The sequence below is a fragment of the Quercus robur genome, chromosome 8 (assembly GCF_932294415.1).
Source record: "Quercus robur chromosome 8, dhQueRobu3.1, whole genome shotgun sequence".
Classification (NCBI taxonomy): domain Eukaryota; kingdom Viridiplantae; phylum Streptophyta; class Magnoliopsida; order Fagales; family Fagaceae; genus Quercus; species Quercus robur.
In genome coordinates this window covers 49345855-49362437 of record NC_065541.1, presented here as the reverse complement: position 1 = coordinate 49362437, position 16583 = coordinate 49345855, and the positions used below count along the sequence as shown (strand labels likewise).

At 34.7% G+C, this 16583-nt stretch overlaps 1 protein-coding gene across 3 annotated transcripts; it reads left to right on the top strand.

Annotated features, from left to right (window-relative positions):
* The first annotated feature begins 4262 nt into the window (after nt 1-4262).
* Nucleotides 4263-15284, top strand: LOC126696821 (CDPK-related kinase 3-like). Of its 3 annotated transcripts, none has more exons than XM_050393543.1 (11): nt 4263-5257; nt 9074-9204; nt 9619-9660; nt 9789-9897; nt 10067-10145; nt 10728-11024; nt 12260-12369; nt 13175-13282; nt 13487-13549; nt 14691-14858; nt 14960-15284. In XM_050393543.1, exons 1-11 carry the CDS (start codon nt 4691-4693, stop codon nt 15095-15097), a joined length of 1812 nt encoding a protein of 603 aa, XP_050249500.1. In that variant the 5' UTR covers nt 4263-4690; the 3' UTR covers nt 15098-15284. The 3 variants fall into 3 exon arrangements, with proteins under 3 accessions (XP_050249500.1, XP_050249502.1, XP_050249503.1); XM_050393546.1 differs by lacking the exon at nt 4263-5257 and adding an exon at nt 5868-6094; XM_050393545.1 differs by lacking the exon at nt 13487-13549.
* The last annotated feature ends 1299 nt before the right edge of the window (nt 15285-16583 follow it).

Genomic DNA, 16583 nt, shown 5'->3' with positions numbered 1-16583 from the left:
ATATTATCTAGAAAATTTGCTCAATTTTATCTCAAAATAAGACTTATCTATATATATATATATAAAACCGGAGACTTTGCTGGCACCATAATTTTCCACGTCAGCACAATATTTAAAAAATAAAAAATAAAAATAAAAACATTAGAACTCCTCAAAACCCTAGCAACCTTACCCCTCTCTCAAGTTAAGAAATATAAAGTCATGGTTTCTGCAAACTCTCTCTCTCCAAGCGTAGGAAGCCCTAAAAACACAATATAGCATTCAAGATCTACAACGCACGGTATAGATTTTAGCTTATAAAGTTCAGCTTTTGTAAGGTTAGTTTTGTTTATATATTAATTAATACATAGTTCTTTGTTCACCATTGAATACTCATATAATCAATTTCCAATTCAGTGTTCAAGAATTAAACCAAAATTCTAACTGCGCTATCATAAAATATTATTATTAGTATAAATTTTATGGAGTTGCGGTGTTCAGAAATTAAACCAAAATTTTTTTAAATTATTTATAATATTTTGTCCTGCGAAAATTTTCTCTCTTTGATTTTAGTATATTGTGTTTCTTAAGTTATAGAGAGATTTTCTTTGGTTTCTGCAAACTCTCTCTCTCCAGATGTAGGAAGCCCTAAATGCACAGTATAGTATTCAAGATCTACAACTCACGGTATAGATTTTAGCTTATAAAGTTCAGCTTTTGTAAGGTTAGTTTGTTTATATATTTTGGTAGAGAAACATGTTCAATGTGGTACGGCTTAATAATCGCATTAATAGCCAATAGTTAATACCATTTGCAAATTCAATTCATGGAGTTGCAATTTTCATTAAATCGTTCTATGGCTTGAAGCACTTGCATTTTAACAAATTGGACATGTCTTTAAAGTCCTTTTATTTCTTTGGGGAAAAAAAAAGAAAAAAAAATGAGAGGATATATTAAAACTTGGCATCATCAACTTATAAGAGAGGATATGTTCTTAGATGGTAGGAATAGGACAAAATGGTTACACATTTGTTACGCCTGACTACCAAAAATTGCTCATAAAGATGTATACACATGATCTACTTCCCTTTGCTTTTAGTGAAAGATTAAATGCACGCCAATGTTGAGATCAACCACTCTAAAAAAATAGTCTGTGCAATCATAAAATATTATTATTAGTATGAATTTTATGGAGTTGCGGTGTTCAGGAATTAAATTTTAAGGCTCAGTTGCACAGTATGTGTAAATTCTTCAAAATGCTACTTTAAATAGTAAGTCAATGTGTCTCTTACATTTGGGTATTAGTTATAATTGTTTTCAAATGATTATACCAATAAAGATGAATGTGTATAAATTTTGTTTAATTATCCCGTGCATCACACGGGTTAGCGACTAGTATTATAGAATTATCAGTGTTTCTTTTCGTGTAATAAACTCTCTATCTCAAAATAAGACATATTATACCACTTTTTTTTCTATATACTTGTTTTTATTTTACTCAGGGTCCCTTATTCATTAGCTCTTTAAATTATAGTTGTACTCCACATCAACCTTCACTTTCCTTCTTTTAAAGCAATAAATTTACTGCATTCACTATGAATGTGTGTGAAGTTGGCAGAGCAACCTACAATTCATTCATTTCATTGTGTGCTTATATTGTATGTTAAGAAATGGTGTCACCGACATGTTCTCTACCTAGATTCCTGGGCTATAATTGGACTTCCTTTTTATTCATTGTTCTGTTTGTCTAAAATATTTTTGTTTATTCTATTTATTGATGTTTAACTGTACTTATAATCCACCAAGTGAAAACAAACTTTGGAATAGTATATATGCTCCATGCCTTGGATGTTAAAATTTACTTTCTATGGATTATTCGGTCAGTCCAAACATAGCATTACTTTCTTAACTGATGGTATTCTGTTGATATTCTATATTATCATTATTATAAAATAAATAAATAAAAGATATTCCTGATTTTTTTTAAAAAGAAAAAAATGAAATTAAGAAGATATTATATATTATCGTTTTTTTTTACCTGGTTTGACACGGCATCAAAGGTAGAAGAAAAGAAAAAGTATAACTTGACTGAGTTTAGTAAAATTTAATCCTCTTGAGCAAGTCAATGAAGGTTGAAGATGCAGTAATTGTTTTCTGGCTTATTGCAAGTTCACTCCATACCATATTGGACAAGAAGCATGTAAATGAGGGGAGTGAGGACCCAGGGGTGCTCATAATTTAATCATCATTAATTTGTACTCAGAATTTAAATATTTGGTTATCTAATTAGTTTTCTATTTGATTATTAGCACTTGTATTAGCATTGGTTTGAGGATAGAAATGATCCTTTCAAGTTTCAAACAAAAAATTCAAGAGGCTTTTAGCTTAATCAAATCAGCATTACTTTTCAAAAAAAAAAAAATCAACATCGAACAATTTTCAATTGAAAATTAAATAGCCACATTTAATTATTCAGATTCTCAATGATCAATATGCATGATTAGGATACATTGTTCTTAAATTGTGTTTATTCACTAGCAAGTATTAACTATAGAGTGGGTTCCAATTACCTCAATTCATGGAAGTAAGTTTCAACATGATTTTGAACAAATTTTGAGTTGTTTTTATTTTGGTTCTCAAGAGAGGTTCTAGAGGGTTATTTAGGCTCTTTGAAAACGCTTAGCCTAGCCAATTTGATTACAACAATTCATTGACTTGTAGATTGCAGTTCTTCATTATGAAATAAATGATAGTATTGGACGACCTATCATAGCTACTAAGCAAATTGCTAAATGATTATACGACTTGCCATATTGCATAGCTATATGACTACACGACTTGTCATATTGCTTATCTTTGCACTTATTCATTGCTTGCATCCTTCTTATCTTCATTTGCTGCATATCTTGATTAGCAATTACACCCCTCTCTCTCTCTCTCTCTCTCTCAAGATGAAGCATAGATGTTAGCAACATGAAACTGAGACCCTAAATCCTATTGGAAACCGAGAGCTTTGGTTAATATATTAGCAACATGATGGTGGGATAAGACATTGAAGGTACAAATGATGCCATCTTGAATCTGATCTCAAATTAGATGACAATCAATTTTGATATGTTTGGTTTGCTCGGGAAAGCGATAATATGAGAACATGAGTGTAGTTTGAGAGTGGTCAATATTAAAATCTTGAAGTAAGGAGAATAACAAAGTTATTTCGCACAATGTTGATACCATGGCCCTATATTAAAAACTAATCAAAGTTTATCAATACGGTTTGGGATAATTGTAATGCTTGAATTGGAATTAACTTTGATTGTTGAAGTGGTATGATAGGCGTTTGGGTGGGGTCGAGGTAAATCTACAAAATGACATATTCTTAAAGAGAAAGGGAAATTTCTTTTTCTCTGGTTTGGTTATTTGCTTACCCTTCTGGTTTGCATTTGGGAGTTGTTTGGATGTTGATTAATAAACCAAACCAAACCAAACCACAAAAAAGAAAAAAAAAGAAAAAAAAAAAAGGGCTGAAGCATTTATATCCCTTTTGGTTAGTAGAGCGTAGAGGAGGCCCAACCTGTCGAGGATTTGCTGAATCATGCACCAACCTTAGGGAAAGAATTTATGAACCTGCTACATTATTAGATAAATATATTATTTCCAAATTACAAAGAGGAAAGTGTGTGAGAATGAGAAATTCGTTAATTGCATATCTGATGATATCACTCTCTAAAATATATAAATAGAAGTAAATCAATTTAAAAAACTAAAGAGATCAATTTATGGAAGTAACCGAATCCGAGGGCCAAGAAAGCGCCACCTGGGATAAGATTCCTCGTCTGTCTCTCACCAAATCCCAGCCTAATTCGAACCTTCGGACCAGGCTGTGCTTGTTCCGTTGTTCGTCAGCTCTGATTCTCTAAAATCCTCTTCGAGCACTTGTAATCCCCTACTCTCTACTCCATTTCCTACCATACACTTCCATCCTCTCAAACCACGCCACCTGTCAAAAATAGATAAATGGGCATTTTGGTAATCCAACAACGTACAATCTCCCCATAAAGTACCCAAAATACCCCTAAACTCACAAACACGTGTCGTCAGAAAGAAACCCCAAAACGAGTCCACGTGTAGACGAGAGCTTACTGTATAACTACCCACACTTTTTCCTAAAACCCCTTTTTAATTAAAAAAATTACAATAACGGCAAGAAAAGTAGCAAAAGACAAAATAAAAAGAAGTTGTACACACTCACACAGAGAGATAGAAAAAGTGCAAAAGAGAGAGAGAGAGAGAGTCTACTATTGTAATCAGTAAAGTACCATAATTATAGGTCCTTTATTTGACCTTTATCCCAAATCAACGGCTCTGATCTAATCATAACTTCATATATCCCTCGTGATTTTCAGCTTCCAATTCCGATCACAGTGAATCGGACGATCGCTAATTTTTCGTTTCTACTCGAAGAGTACCACAGTTTAAAATTTCCTCAACTCACTCTGTCACACTCTTAACAGACCTCCTGTCTCTCTTTTCTCTCTTTTTCTGTCTCTTTCTCTCTCTCTCTGACTCCAATTCTCTTTCATTCTTTTCCTTTATCGTTTTCTCGCTGTAGATCTCTCTCTTTCTGTGTATCTCCGGCGAGAATCAGATCCGCCCGATGTGTGGACTTTGACTTTTCGTTGTGATCTGATACGCAGCCTTTGTGAGAGAGAGGATGGGGCAGTGCTACGGCAAGACTAATTTAACGGTCGAGAATGATGCTTCAACAAATAATACTACTACAATTGTCGCCAGCTCTAACGATCATCCACAAACGCCGTTAGCGTCGAGCAGCGCGAGTAACGGCGCCGTAAAGAGCACGCCGGGCCGGCCGTCGAACCTGAGCCAGAGTCCGTGGCCGAGTCCGTACCCGCACGGCGTGTCCGCGAGTCCGCTTCCGGGAGGAGTGTCTCCGTCGCCGGCGAGGGGATCGGCGACGCCGAGGAGGTTCTTCCGGAGGCCGTTTCCGCCTCCGTCTCCGGCGAAGCACATAAAGGCGTCGCTGGCGAAGAGGCTCGGGCACGGAGCGAAGCCGAAGGAGGGACCGATCCCGGAGGATCGAGGAGCGGAGCCGGAGCAAGCTCTGGATAAGAGCTTCGGGTACAGCAAGAATTTCGGGGCGAAGTTTGAGCTTGGGAGAGAGGTAGGGCGAGGGCATTTCGGTCATACTTGCTCCGCCAGAGGCAAAAAAGGCGACCTTAAAGATCGCCCCGTTGCTGTCAAAATCATATCCAAAGCCAAGGTACAATTCACATTCACCATACGGTGTCGTTTTGATTACATTACTATATCTATGTATGTATGTATTTGTGGACTCTGAATTACAATTACATTTCTATATCATAGAAATAAAAAAGCTGGTATTTACTGCTATTTTTAGAGGAAAAGTATATCATTCTGTTAAAAATAACTATAATGGGAATATATATATATATATATATATATATGTGCAAATAATGCGTTTATATTGAAAGGAAGAGAGAGAGGGATATATATATATATATATATATATAAATTAAGCCCTAACCACTTTTGGGCATTGGAGCAGGTGGTAAAGGAATTGAATTGTACATGGGATTTGGCAGAAGATAAGTGGGGAGGAAAAAGACAAAAAGAATATGGGATTTCATTGGATGGCTTTTCATTGTTTATAAATTAACAACTCCCATTAATTCGATGAGAATTGGAAGTTTATAGCTTTGTCTTTTTGTTGTTTAAGAAGATAATATTAATTAGAGAACTTTAGAGTAATGAAAATGCATCGGTTGCGATTTATTTTTATCTGATCATGATGCTGTATATCTGAACGGGGAATATGAGGTATTCCCGCAAGAGCCTTGTAGGGCAGTGGCATTGCGTGGTTTCTTTTATAAGAGGAATCAAAGTTTGAATCCTCCTCCCCCAATTGTAGCAATGTTGCCATATGTCTTACAATATGTGGCATTGTTTTTTATTTTTCAATAGTTGGGGGAGGGGGGATTTGAACCCTGGTTATCTCAGTTGGAATCATGAAGATGTGCTGGTTGAGCTACATGGCTCTTGGCCACTATGTGACATTGTTATCCCTAGAGCAAATATGGTTAGAATATGTGCATCCTTGATTAGCTGCTGCATTACTGTACTTTGCATTCCTTATTATTGCATAACTATCAGATTTCGAGAAGGGAGATGAGATCAGTCAACAATTTCACTTGCCTGATGCAGTTCTTTGAGATATGAACTTTGAAGTTAACTTGCTTTGGTTCAACATATAGATTTACAATACCCATAATTGTTTTGTAGTTTTCTTGTCTTTCTCTTTCAGAGCTGGGGTCAAATGTCTTTCATGAACACTTTCTGAAACATTATTTAAGCCCAATGAGCTCTCAGGTGACTTAGTTGGTTCACATGATCTGATCATTGTGTGAGTAACAAAAGAAATGGAATATCTATTATAAAATTTTATAAATAAACAATTACACATCATATAAATGTGCTTCTGTGTGTGCATTATGGAAGTGATTTTTTATTACTATTTACAAATTTAAGTAAAAATTTATGTAGTTGTTCCCTACAACTTGATCAATGTGGAAAGCGTAGTTTTAAGGACTTGGAAGTGTGCCCCCCCCATACACCCCCCCCCCCCCCCCCCCTTTTTTTTACATACACCGTGTTGAATTTAATTTTTCAACCTCCCCACATTTTTTCATGGGTAGAAGGTACTGTTTGAATTAGAACTCATAGGCCTGGCAGTGCAAATGCTAAATACATGTGATTTCTATGTAAGACAGGGAGTCTTAAACCTAACAACTGTCCCAGGCAATTCTTGCCTCTGACGAGTGACAAATATGGATGGTACTGTTATCATGGGAATTCTTCTTCTTGATTTAGAATAATGTGATATGTATACTCCCTGTTGAGTATGAAAAAGTAGCTTTAGTGGATGTCTTGTTGTCAATTGTGGTAAACATGGGTAATGATCCTTACGTTTTTATCTATCTAAAGAACTGCTTCTTTGGTCCCACTTGAAAAAATATCATAAATGATGATTATTATGAGTACCATTTATATGTTTATCTCACTAAATTATGTGGTCATACCCAATTTCTTCCAAACCATTAAATTTAAGAAATTAACCCTCTAAACTATTTGATTAGTTGCAATGTCCTCTCACTATTATTCATAGTTAAAATTCATCTAATTTCCATCATATTTAGCCGTAATATTCACATGCTTATCACAAGATCATAAAAAAAAAGCTCATGATCATATCGTAATATGATTACATGAATTTTAAGGTTTAGTGGAAATTGGAGAAATTTTAATGGTAGGGGAAAATTGCAACTGGCCTTTATTTTAGGGGGTTAATTGTTCAAATTTAAAGTTTAGGAGGACATTGCAACTGACCTTTACCCTATGTTTGGGTGAAAGAATTGATAATCTCATAAAATTTCATAAATGATGAGATTTACTTTCCCATCATTTAAAATCATAATAATTAGTAATTCCTTGGTTTGGATACACAAGGAAATTTCATTCACACTAGTTACAGATTATTAATTAAATGCAAGATAGTTTATCGTTGTCAACCATTAGAAGCTCAACTTAATATTGTTGCCTCATTTAAATCCCAAAATATGAAAATACTATCATTTTGCTAAGACCCTGAAACAAATGATGAGGATGGGACAAATACTCTAGTGGCTAAGTGTTGTAACCTTTTCTTAGTTTGCCTTGCTTCTTTGGATTGCGATGATCCTCGGCTGATGAATTGGCCTGGTGTGAACGGCCATGATTGAGCCAGGTCAATGATGAGAAATGGTGGTCTCGTGGCTTTCGCTCTCTAAAGAAACTCTGTGAGTGGTCCAAGATTGTAGCTGGCCCAAAATGGAAAACCATCTGCTGATTCAATTGAAATCGGAGCAGTGGCGTTGGTGGTGGTAGTAGTTGTAGTAGATACAGGAAATTCTAATACAACCCCTTGAGCTATGTGTTGAACTTTGACAAGGGCTCAGGGCAGAAATGTATTTTGGATAGAGACGATGATTACACCATGTTTCATAATTTCTCGTCCTGGTACGCTTTGGTACTGGGTCAATTGCCGATGTTGGGTTATGGAACAGAGTTTATGACTTACGTGTTTTAATTTAGTTGTTGCAGAAAATTTAGAAATAATGCCTTGAAATAGATGGAATTTTTATCAATATGTCTTGGAAATAAGGCATGTCACTGTAGTTAAAATGATTAGTCATAAGTAGGCAACAACACAGCTTATATTCTTGAGTTACTTTTCTCCAATATGTATGTAATTTATGAAAAGTCATACATACTTTGTGTTTCATTTCTTATGATCATGGCTTGTGCATTTTAATAGTTTCATGTTGTCATAATTGCCATGGATTAACATCTAAATTAACCAGAAATAATGTCTTCATTTTTCTTTTTGAAAATTTATAATTGCATATAACTAGTCTCAAGACCTCTCATTCTCCTTCACCTCTTCTTGTAATACCCTGCTAATAATGAAAATGAATTATGCTCTCCACCTCTATCTCATTAATTCTTGCAATGAATCTCTGTCCATAAAATTTTATTTAACTTCTAAACACCTCCCCTGCCCAGTGTGGAATTCAAATCATATAATCTATGTTAGGTCTTCTTATCAATCAAATCCTAAAATCCTCAACTAGTCTCAAGTGCATTTTCACATTTATTATTGTCCATCCTTCTTTTCACTCTCACACATGCTTGTGTCTGCACAATTATTATTGCCATCTTTTAAAGTATACTCATATCCTGAAACATCTCATAAATTCTTGTAATAAATTTCTTTTTCCATATCTTAGTTTGTTGAATGGTTCAAGGTTCTTGCCTCTTCCTCACATAGTTAAGAAGTAATATATTATTATGTCTCTTATATGCTTTATGTAATTAAATCTAAGAACTGAGCCATCTTTTCCTATCATTGTCTCTATAACCATCTTATACTTACATGTGATTGTCGGTACTGCAATTTAATATGAAAAGGGCAATGTTGAAAATTCACCGTATTTGTATTATAATAAGATTTGTTCGGCAGATGACTACGGCAATATCAATTGAAGATGTTCGTAGAGAGGTGAAGATATTGAAAGCTTTATCGGGCCATCAGCATCTGGTCAAATTTCACGATGCATGTGAGGATGCAAATAACGTGTACATAGTCATGGAGTATGTCTTTTTCTTGTTTCTGTTCTACTTTTAATGCAGAATATGTTCAGAATTTCTTAAATTGTGTCTTCAATCTTATTCTCTGTCTTTCTATGTATATATAAATAGCCCACAATTTTTAATTAGACAGAAATTATATTCTCTCCTGTCTTTAAGTTTTAAACTATTTTAGCTTCTTACATCTGATATGATTTAACTTTTCATGCTTCCTACATGAAGGACATCTTGATTAGGTTAATCATATTTATCAAATGTATTTATAAATTTAGTTGTGTTATTATTTTCCCTTTTGAAAAAAAAAAAAAAAAAGCTGAATTGATTGATTTTTATCAATTACTTGACTGCTAGTGATTGACAACATTGTCAAACTTTTCTTAATTTTTGGATCTGACACCTGTGAAATCTTGATTTCAGATTGTGTGAAGGTGGGGAACTTCTAGACAGAATTTTATCAAGGTAAAAATATTTTTCTTTCATAAAAGTCAGTTGTTTTGATAGTTAAGTTAAGTTGCAGTTAATATGGTAATTAAGCATTTGATTGAAAAATTATAATTTGGATTCAAGACTATTCTCCTTTATTGTAGGGGAGGAAGGTATGCAGAGGAAGATGCAAAATTCATAGTTGTGCAAATTCTAAGTGTAGTTGCATTTTGTCATCTTCAAGGCGTTGTGCACCGTGACTTAAAGCCAGAGGTTTTTCTTTTCAGATTCATACCTAATTATTTTCCTCATGACTCTTAGCATTTTTTCCTTTCAGATTATAATGGTAGTTTGTTTCCCTCTGCTCTTTTGCGTGTGTGTTTAGTTCATTCAATTCCTGGTTGATTATTACTGATACATCTTCATCTTGCTTGCTTAACAGAATTTCCTTTTCACTTCTAGAAGTGAAGATGCTGACATGAAGCTTATTGATTTTGGTCTTTCTGACTTTATAAGGACAGGTAATATTTTACTTAGATAACCCTCCCCCCCCCCCCCCCCCCCACAAAAAAAAAAGAAAAAGAAAAAAAGAAAGCCACAAAATAATTACTGAAATCATTCATCTTTGGTGCTTTATAATAAGCAATTAATATGCTGTTTACTAAATACTAATAATTAAGGCTACCTACAGGCTTGTTTATAATTTTAATTTTCAGGGGATTCACATTCTTTTATCCCTAACTGTTTAATAAGATTTTTTTTTGGTTGAATAATTGTTTGATAAACTGGATAAATTGATTTGATTTCCAGTGGATGTCTACCCATGGAAAAAAGAGGGCACTTTTTGAAGAGAGACTGAAAGTGCTAATTTTTGCATAAGATTGTTATTTGCAAATGCTATAATATTGTAAGAAACACCCTCACGATCACATGCACACACACAAGCGTAGGTCTGAAATAACCAAAGCAATAATATTTGAAATATAATTTTTTGAAGCATTGAATTTATATTTAAAGCGGTGCAATTTTTAAACAACTAAGGTAGAATAGTAAGCATCTCCTTGTTTTAATTTATTTTTCCCATGTATGGGTGTTATATGCAGATGAAAGACTTAATGATATTGTTGGAAGTGCCTACTATGTTGCACCTGAAGTCCTACATAGGTCTTATAGTCTGGAAGCAGATATATGGAGCATTGGGGTTATAACCTACATCTTATTATGTGGAAGCCGGCCTTTTTGGGCACGGACAGAATCTGGAATTTTCCGTGCAGTGCTAAGAGCAGACCCAAACTTTGAGGATTCACCCTGGCCCTCTGTGTCTGCAGAGGCTAAGGACTTTGTGAAAAGGCTCCTGAACAAGGATTACAGAAAAAGAATGACTGCAGTTCAAGCTCTCAGTAAGTTGTTAGTTTCTTGATGCTATTTATGAAAGTCCAGGATGTATTATCTAAGAAGCATGGACACCAGACACTGACATAGACACGATGCAACAGGGGACACAGCGACATCAATTCTTGAAAAATTAGGACATGGCACGGTGGGGATATGACAATTAATAATTAATATATATCTTTAGGTATATTTTATTTATTTATAGGCATATTTTTTGTTTATTTTTAGTTTCTAAATAAATAAAAAATATCAAAATCTTAAAGAACATTTCCAAAAAATCAAAGGATTATTTTTTTTTTTAAATAAATAAATAAATAATAATAATTTTCCTCCCAATACATTGAGGACACACATGAAGAAATGTCTTTGGCGTGTCTAATACATGTCTGGCACGGACACTCCAGGGATTTTGGGGTGTCCATACTTAGCAGGATATTGATAAACTCTATCTTAAATGTTGTGTTTCATGTTCTATGAATAGGTATGGAATTATTTTATGTGAAAAGCAATTGATTTTAGATTGGCATGGATCAATAACATTTTTTTGTATTAAAAATATTAAAATATGTTTTTTCTTTGTGGAAGACTGATTAAAATCCCTACCCATGTGTGTAATAAAAAAGAGTGTGGGGAGGGGGGGGGGGGGGGGGGGGAACCCGAAGAAAGAGGAGGAAGAACAACAAACTGTAGGACTTTGGGTGCTTCAATGGTATTTCTGCTTAGTGTGCAACAAGTTGTGCTAGATGGCAGTGGAAAAACAGCTGTTGTGATATTACTTCCACTTAAATTGCTGAATGCTTGACACCCTGTGATATGCAGTTCATGTAAAAATATTAAAATATGTTTTTTCTTTTTGGAAGATTGATTAAAATCCCTCCCCGTGTGAGAAAAAAGGAGGGGGGGGGGGGGGGTGGGGGGGGAGGTGTGGGACCCAAAGAAAAAGAAAGAATAGTTACAACAAACGTTAGGACTTGGGGTGCTTCAGTGGTATTTCTGCTTAGTGTGCAATGAGGTTTGCTAGATGGCAGTGGAAAAACAGCTGTTGCAATATTACTCCACATAAATTGCTGAATGTTTGACACCCTGTGATATATGTGGTTCCATGTATTGGCTATTACTATCTTATATTGTGTACTCCTTGCCATGTCAGATCTTGGCTTTGCTACACTGTATTATTTGATAATGATATTGGATGGGTTATTCAATCTTCTAACTGTTAAGCCTACTTTTTCAATTGCAGCTCATCCTTGGTTGCGGAATGATAGTCGTCCAATACCATTAGATATATTGATCTATAAGTTAGTCAGGTCGTACCTTCACGCTACACCTTTCAAACGTGCAGCACTAAAGGTACTATTCTTAGCATTTCCATATACATGCATGTCAGATATTTTCTTTCCTAGTTTTTCTTTTATAAGTTTTTCATATCAGTATGTAAATCTGACAGTTACCACATTCCCTTACCAACCCTATGTACGCTGCAAATTGTATCATGTGTCCCAAATTGTGGAACTTATGCATACCAGTTCCCCAAAATCGGCCATCCCAATGTATTGCGTTAATTCATCATTGCTAAATAAAGAAATATTTGGCTAAAACTTTAATAAAGAAAATATAATATATGGGGAAGAGAGAGAGAGAGAGAGAGGACTTGTTATTGATTAATTTATGTGTTTATATGTGCATATAGATATAAGTAGACATACATACGTATAAGAACATGTGTACATGGATAACAGATGTGGACATATGTCTGTCTACAGTAATACAATATTTGTTGAATATTAATTGGCATGCTGATAGATGTCATATCAAAGAGATTCTCTTAGCTCATTGTGGAATTGTCATATTAGATAATTATCTTTGATAATAAGAAATGTAATTAGATTTTATTGCTTTTTCTTTTGGGTTGAGATTGAAAACTTTTATTAGATTTTTGTCACTCCTTTTGTAAATGCAAAATGTGTGCTCCCTTAAAAAAATCAGAGAGAATTCTCAGGGATTAATCATGAGACGTATACATAAGTCAAAAAGCCTCAATTGTATCAGACTGTCACACAGGATTTTTGAGGAGCATGAAATGTTTGAAGACTGAGTTTTCCAATTCTGTAGTAGAATCCAACTAATGCTTGTGTTGGTTCCCTGATTATTGCAGGCTCTCTCAAAAGCTTTGACAGAGGATGAGCTGGTGTATCTCAGAATTCAATTCAAGCTCTTAGAACCAAATAAAGATGGGCGTGTCTCTCTTGAAAATTTCAAAACGGTTATTTACTGCTTCTATCTTTTTAATTTGACTTTCCAATCTAGAATTGGTTACCATTCCAAAGTGGGAATCATTTCTTCATTTTGTTGGCATGGCTTGGCCATTTACTTGAAGAATTTCTAATTTTTGTATTAATAGTTTTTACTTGTCTTCCATGTGCTTTATGTACAAAATCTTATTTATGGTTAAACAAAATACTTGCAGGCTCTTGTGCGAAATGCAACAGATGCCATGAGAGAGTCTAGAGTTATTGATATTATAAATGCAGTAAGTCATATTTTTTGATTTTAATATAATACTTTTCATTTGTTAAGTATCTATGCTATAGATATTGACATATCATACAGCTACTGGCATATCTATGGTTCCTAAATAAATCACCGCACTTTTGAGAGATCTTTTGATCTTTTGAAATCTCTGCTAATTGGGACTTTGTTTGAGTGGTCTTGGATTTGGGGTTTATGTATTTCCATTTCTGATTTGCTACAATCTATTAATTCTTCTCTTTGATTTGTTTGTAATTGTTTCAAGTACAATTTGTTCACCATCGTGAATATGATGTACTTTTTTCAATAAAACTTTTATTACCTCGCAAAACAATAATAATAATAAATAGTTCTAATTTTTTCAACAAGTCTAGGGTCATACTCAATTTCACACACAACTAATGTGTCAAGTTGTGATTAGTGCATAATAACTGAAGTGTCAATAGTGGATCCAAGTGAAAGTGATGTTGCTCCCATCATCAGTTGACAACTCAGTAGGGTGTGAAATTGAGCATGTCCATTGGCTTGTTGATTGTTTTTTCTTTTCTTTCCATATGCGTGTGCAGATACATACTATCAAACCTCATGCATCAGTAATTTGGTAGAGGTGAACCTCAGACCAATGGTTCCTGAGCCACAGCCTTATGTTTTGTACCATGACAACTAAAAGCCTTAAGCTCCTTATGGAAATCTTTCTGCTAGGTTAAGAATTATATTCTCAAGAAACTTATCTTCGATTTTGAAATAAATCTGGGCGAGAAATTATCTGATCTCAACTTGCATATATATAGCAAGTTGTTCTACTTAGAGACTTGAGATTTAAGCATAACATGTGAAGCTTGTGTAAAACTGGCCAGCCAATAGACAAAAAAGAATCAACTAATTCAGTTATGATGTGAGTAGACTTATAATACAGAACCCTAGGAACTGGGGCCAGGCCATCTTTTGTTTATGGTCAACATGTTGGCAAAATTTATCTATCAACAGTTAATTTTTTTGATCTGGTTCAATTCTGGAAACTTTTTTTGTTTGTTTGTTTGTTTGTTGCATCTGTTTTTCTTCCCCCTTTTTCTTTTATTTTTTTCCCTTTTAAGAATTGACAATGACCACATTCATATTTTTCTGCTTAATTCTTTTCTCAGATGGAATCACTTGGTTATAGAAAGATGGACTTTGAAGAGTTTTGCGCTGCTGCAATCAGTACACATCAGTTGGAGGCCCTTGATGGGTGGGAACAGATTGCCTCCACTGCTTTTGAGCATTTTGAACAGGAGGGTAATCGCGTCATATCAGTGGAAGAATTGGCAAGGGTATGAACTACTATGGCTCTTGGAGCATCTTCCTAGTCATTGGTTCTTTCTTATGTGTGTAAAAATGTGATTTGGCTCATATCTGGTACGTTTTACTGCAGGAATTGAATCTTGGCCCGACAGCTTATTCTATACTCAAAGATTGGATTCGAAACTCAGATGGAAAACTAAGTTTACTTGGATATACAAAATTTTTGCATGGTGTAACACTGCGTAGTTCAAACACAAGACACCATTAATTTTTTAGCTTTTGAGATATAGTTTAAATTCATGGGATTTAGAGGGTTTGCAGGATTTTTTTTTTTTTTTTTTTTTTTTTTTTCCTTCCTTTGGGAATGGGGTAAAGAAAATGTGTATAAGTGAATATTAGTTGAGCCAGCTCTGGGATTACAGTCGTATTTATATTGAAGTATTTCTGCTTGCTCATACCCCCCCCCCCCCCCTTTTTTTTTTCTTTTTTTTTCGTGGGTTCGAGCTCAGATTGTGACTATTCATTAATTTTTGAAATCAAAAAGGTTTATACTCATGAAAATGAAATGTTTATAGATTTTGTAAGTTTGAATATATGTTGGTTGTAAAATGAAATTAATAATACGATTTTGTTACCAATTAACCTGTGGAAAGGATTTGCTAATGATGTTTCCAGTTGGATTAGATCTTCTATAAATTGTCTCCAAAAGGGAAGCAAACCGCATTCTTAACCAGTAATGTCCTCCGTTAATGTTTGCGAATTGAAGCTTCTTGATGCTCACTGAACTCAACAATGGCCATAATTTAAATACATGCAGCTGTTCTGCTTGCTAAAACCTTGCTCCACATGCAGTTGGCTTGTGTTGGGCTGCTGATTTTTTAGTTCAGGTCTAACCCTAGGTAAACACAAGTAGGTAATTAGACATGCTTATTGCTAATTATCCCTGCTCTCTGGTAATCTGATAATGTAATGATACCCAAAGCTGAAAGGAAGAGAAATACATAATGAAATTTTAATGGGCAACTGAGGCAAAGGACTAGTCCACTATGCTCTGTAAGTCCAGTTAATTAGCGATTACCCTACAGGTGTAGATGTGAAAATGTATACTAACTACTAAGCAGTCTAACAAGGTAATGATACTTGGTATAATTGTTGGGTAGGCCCAGATTCTTGTGAAGTAAAATGGCATTGACGTACGTTGACTTCTTTTGAGTTCTCTGTTCTATAGTCATGCTCATCATCTTTTGGTTCTTCAAGGACTTGTAGTGTAGGCCCTCCCTTGTTCGTTATACCAGTTTCAACAACTTGTCTTTTATTTATTTTTCAATGCATTTGTTATAAGTCTCAAACAAATTTGGCCGCCAAGTGTTTTGTTTTTTTTTTTTTCTAATTGCAGTATGTCCTTTTTGCTGCCGTGCTAAAAGGAAGGAGCTAACACTTGAGGACAAGTGGGGCCAAACACAACATAATGAATGTTTCCACAATCACTGCGACATTGTGGCATGGATTCAATTTGATGTCTGATATATTGAAATCTCTCTCCAATGATCGAGCCAGATTTGGTCAATGCTAATGTGCTAATTGCTCACAAGTGGTGAAGGAAGGAAAACTTGCACATATAAGGTGTATGAATCTTGGCTTCTTAGCTTTTCCCAGAATTAGTTCGATCGGGCTGTCATAATTGTGAGTTGAAATTAAAATATTCAACCACGTTCACTAGTAGAGAACACTAGACGAAAAGAATTGGCAATTTG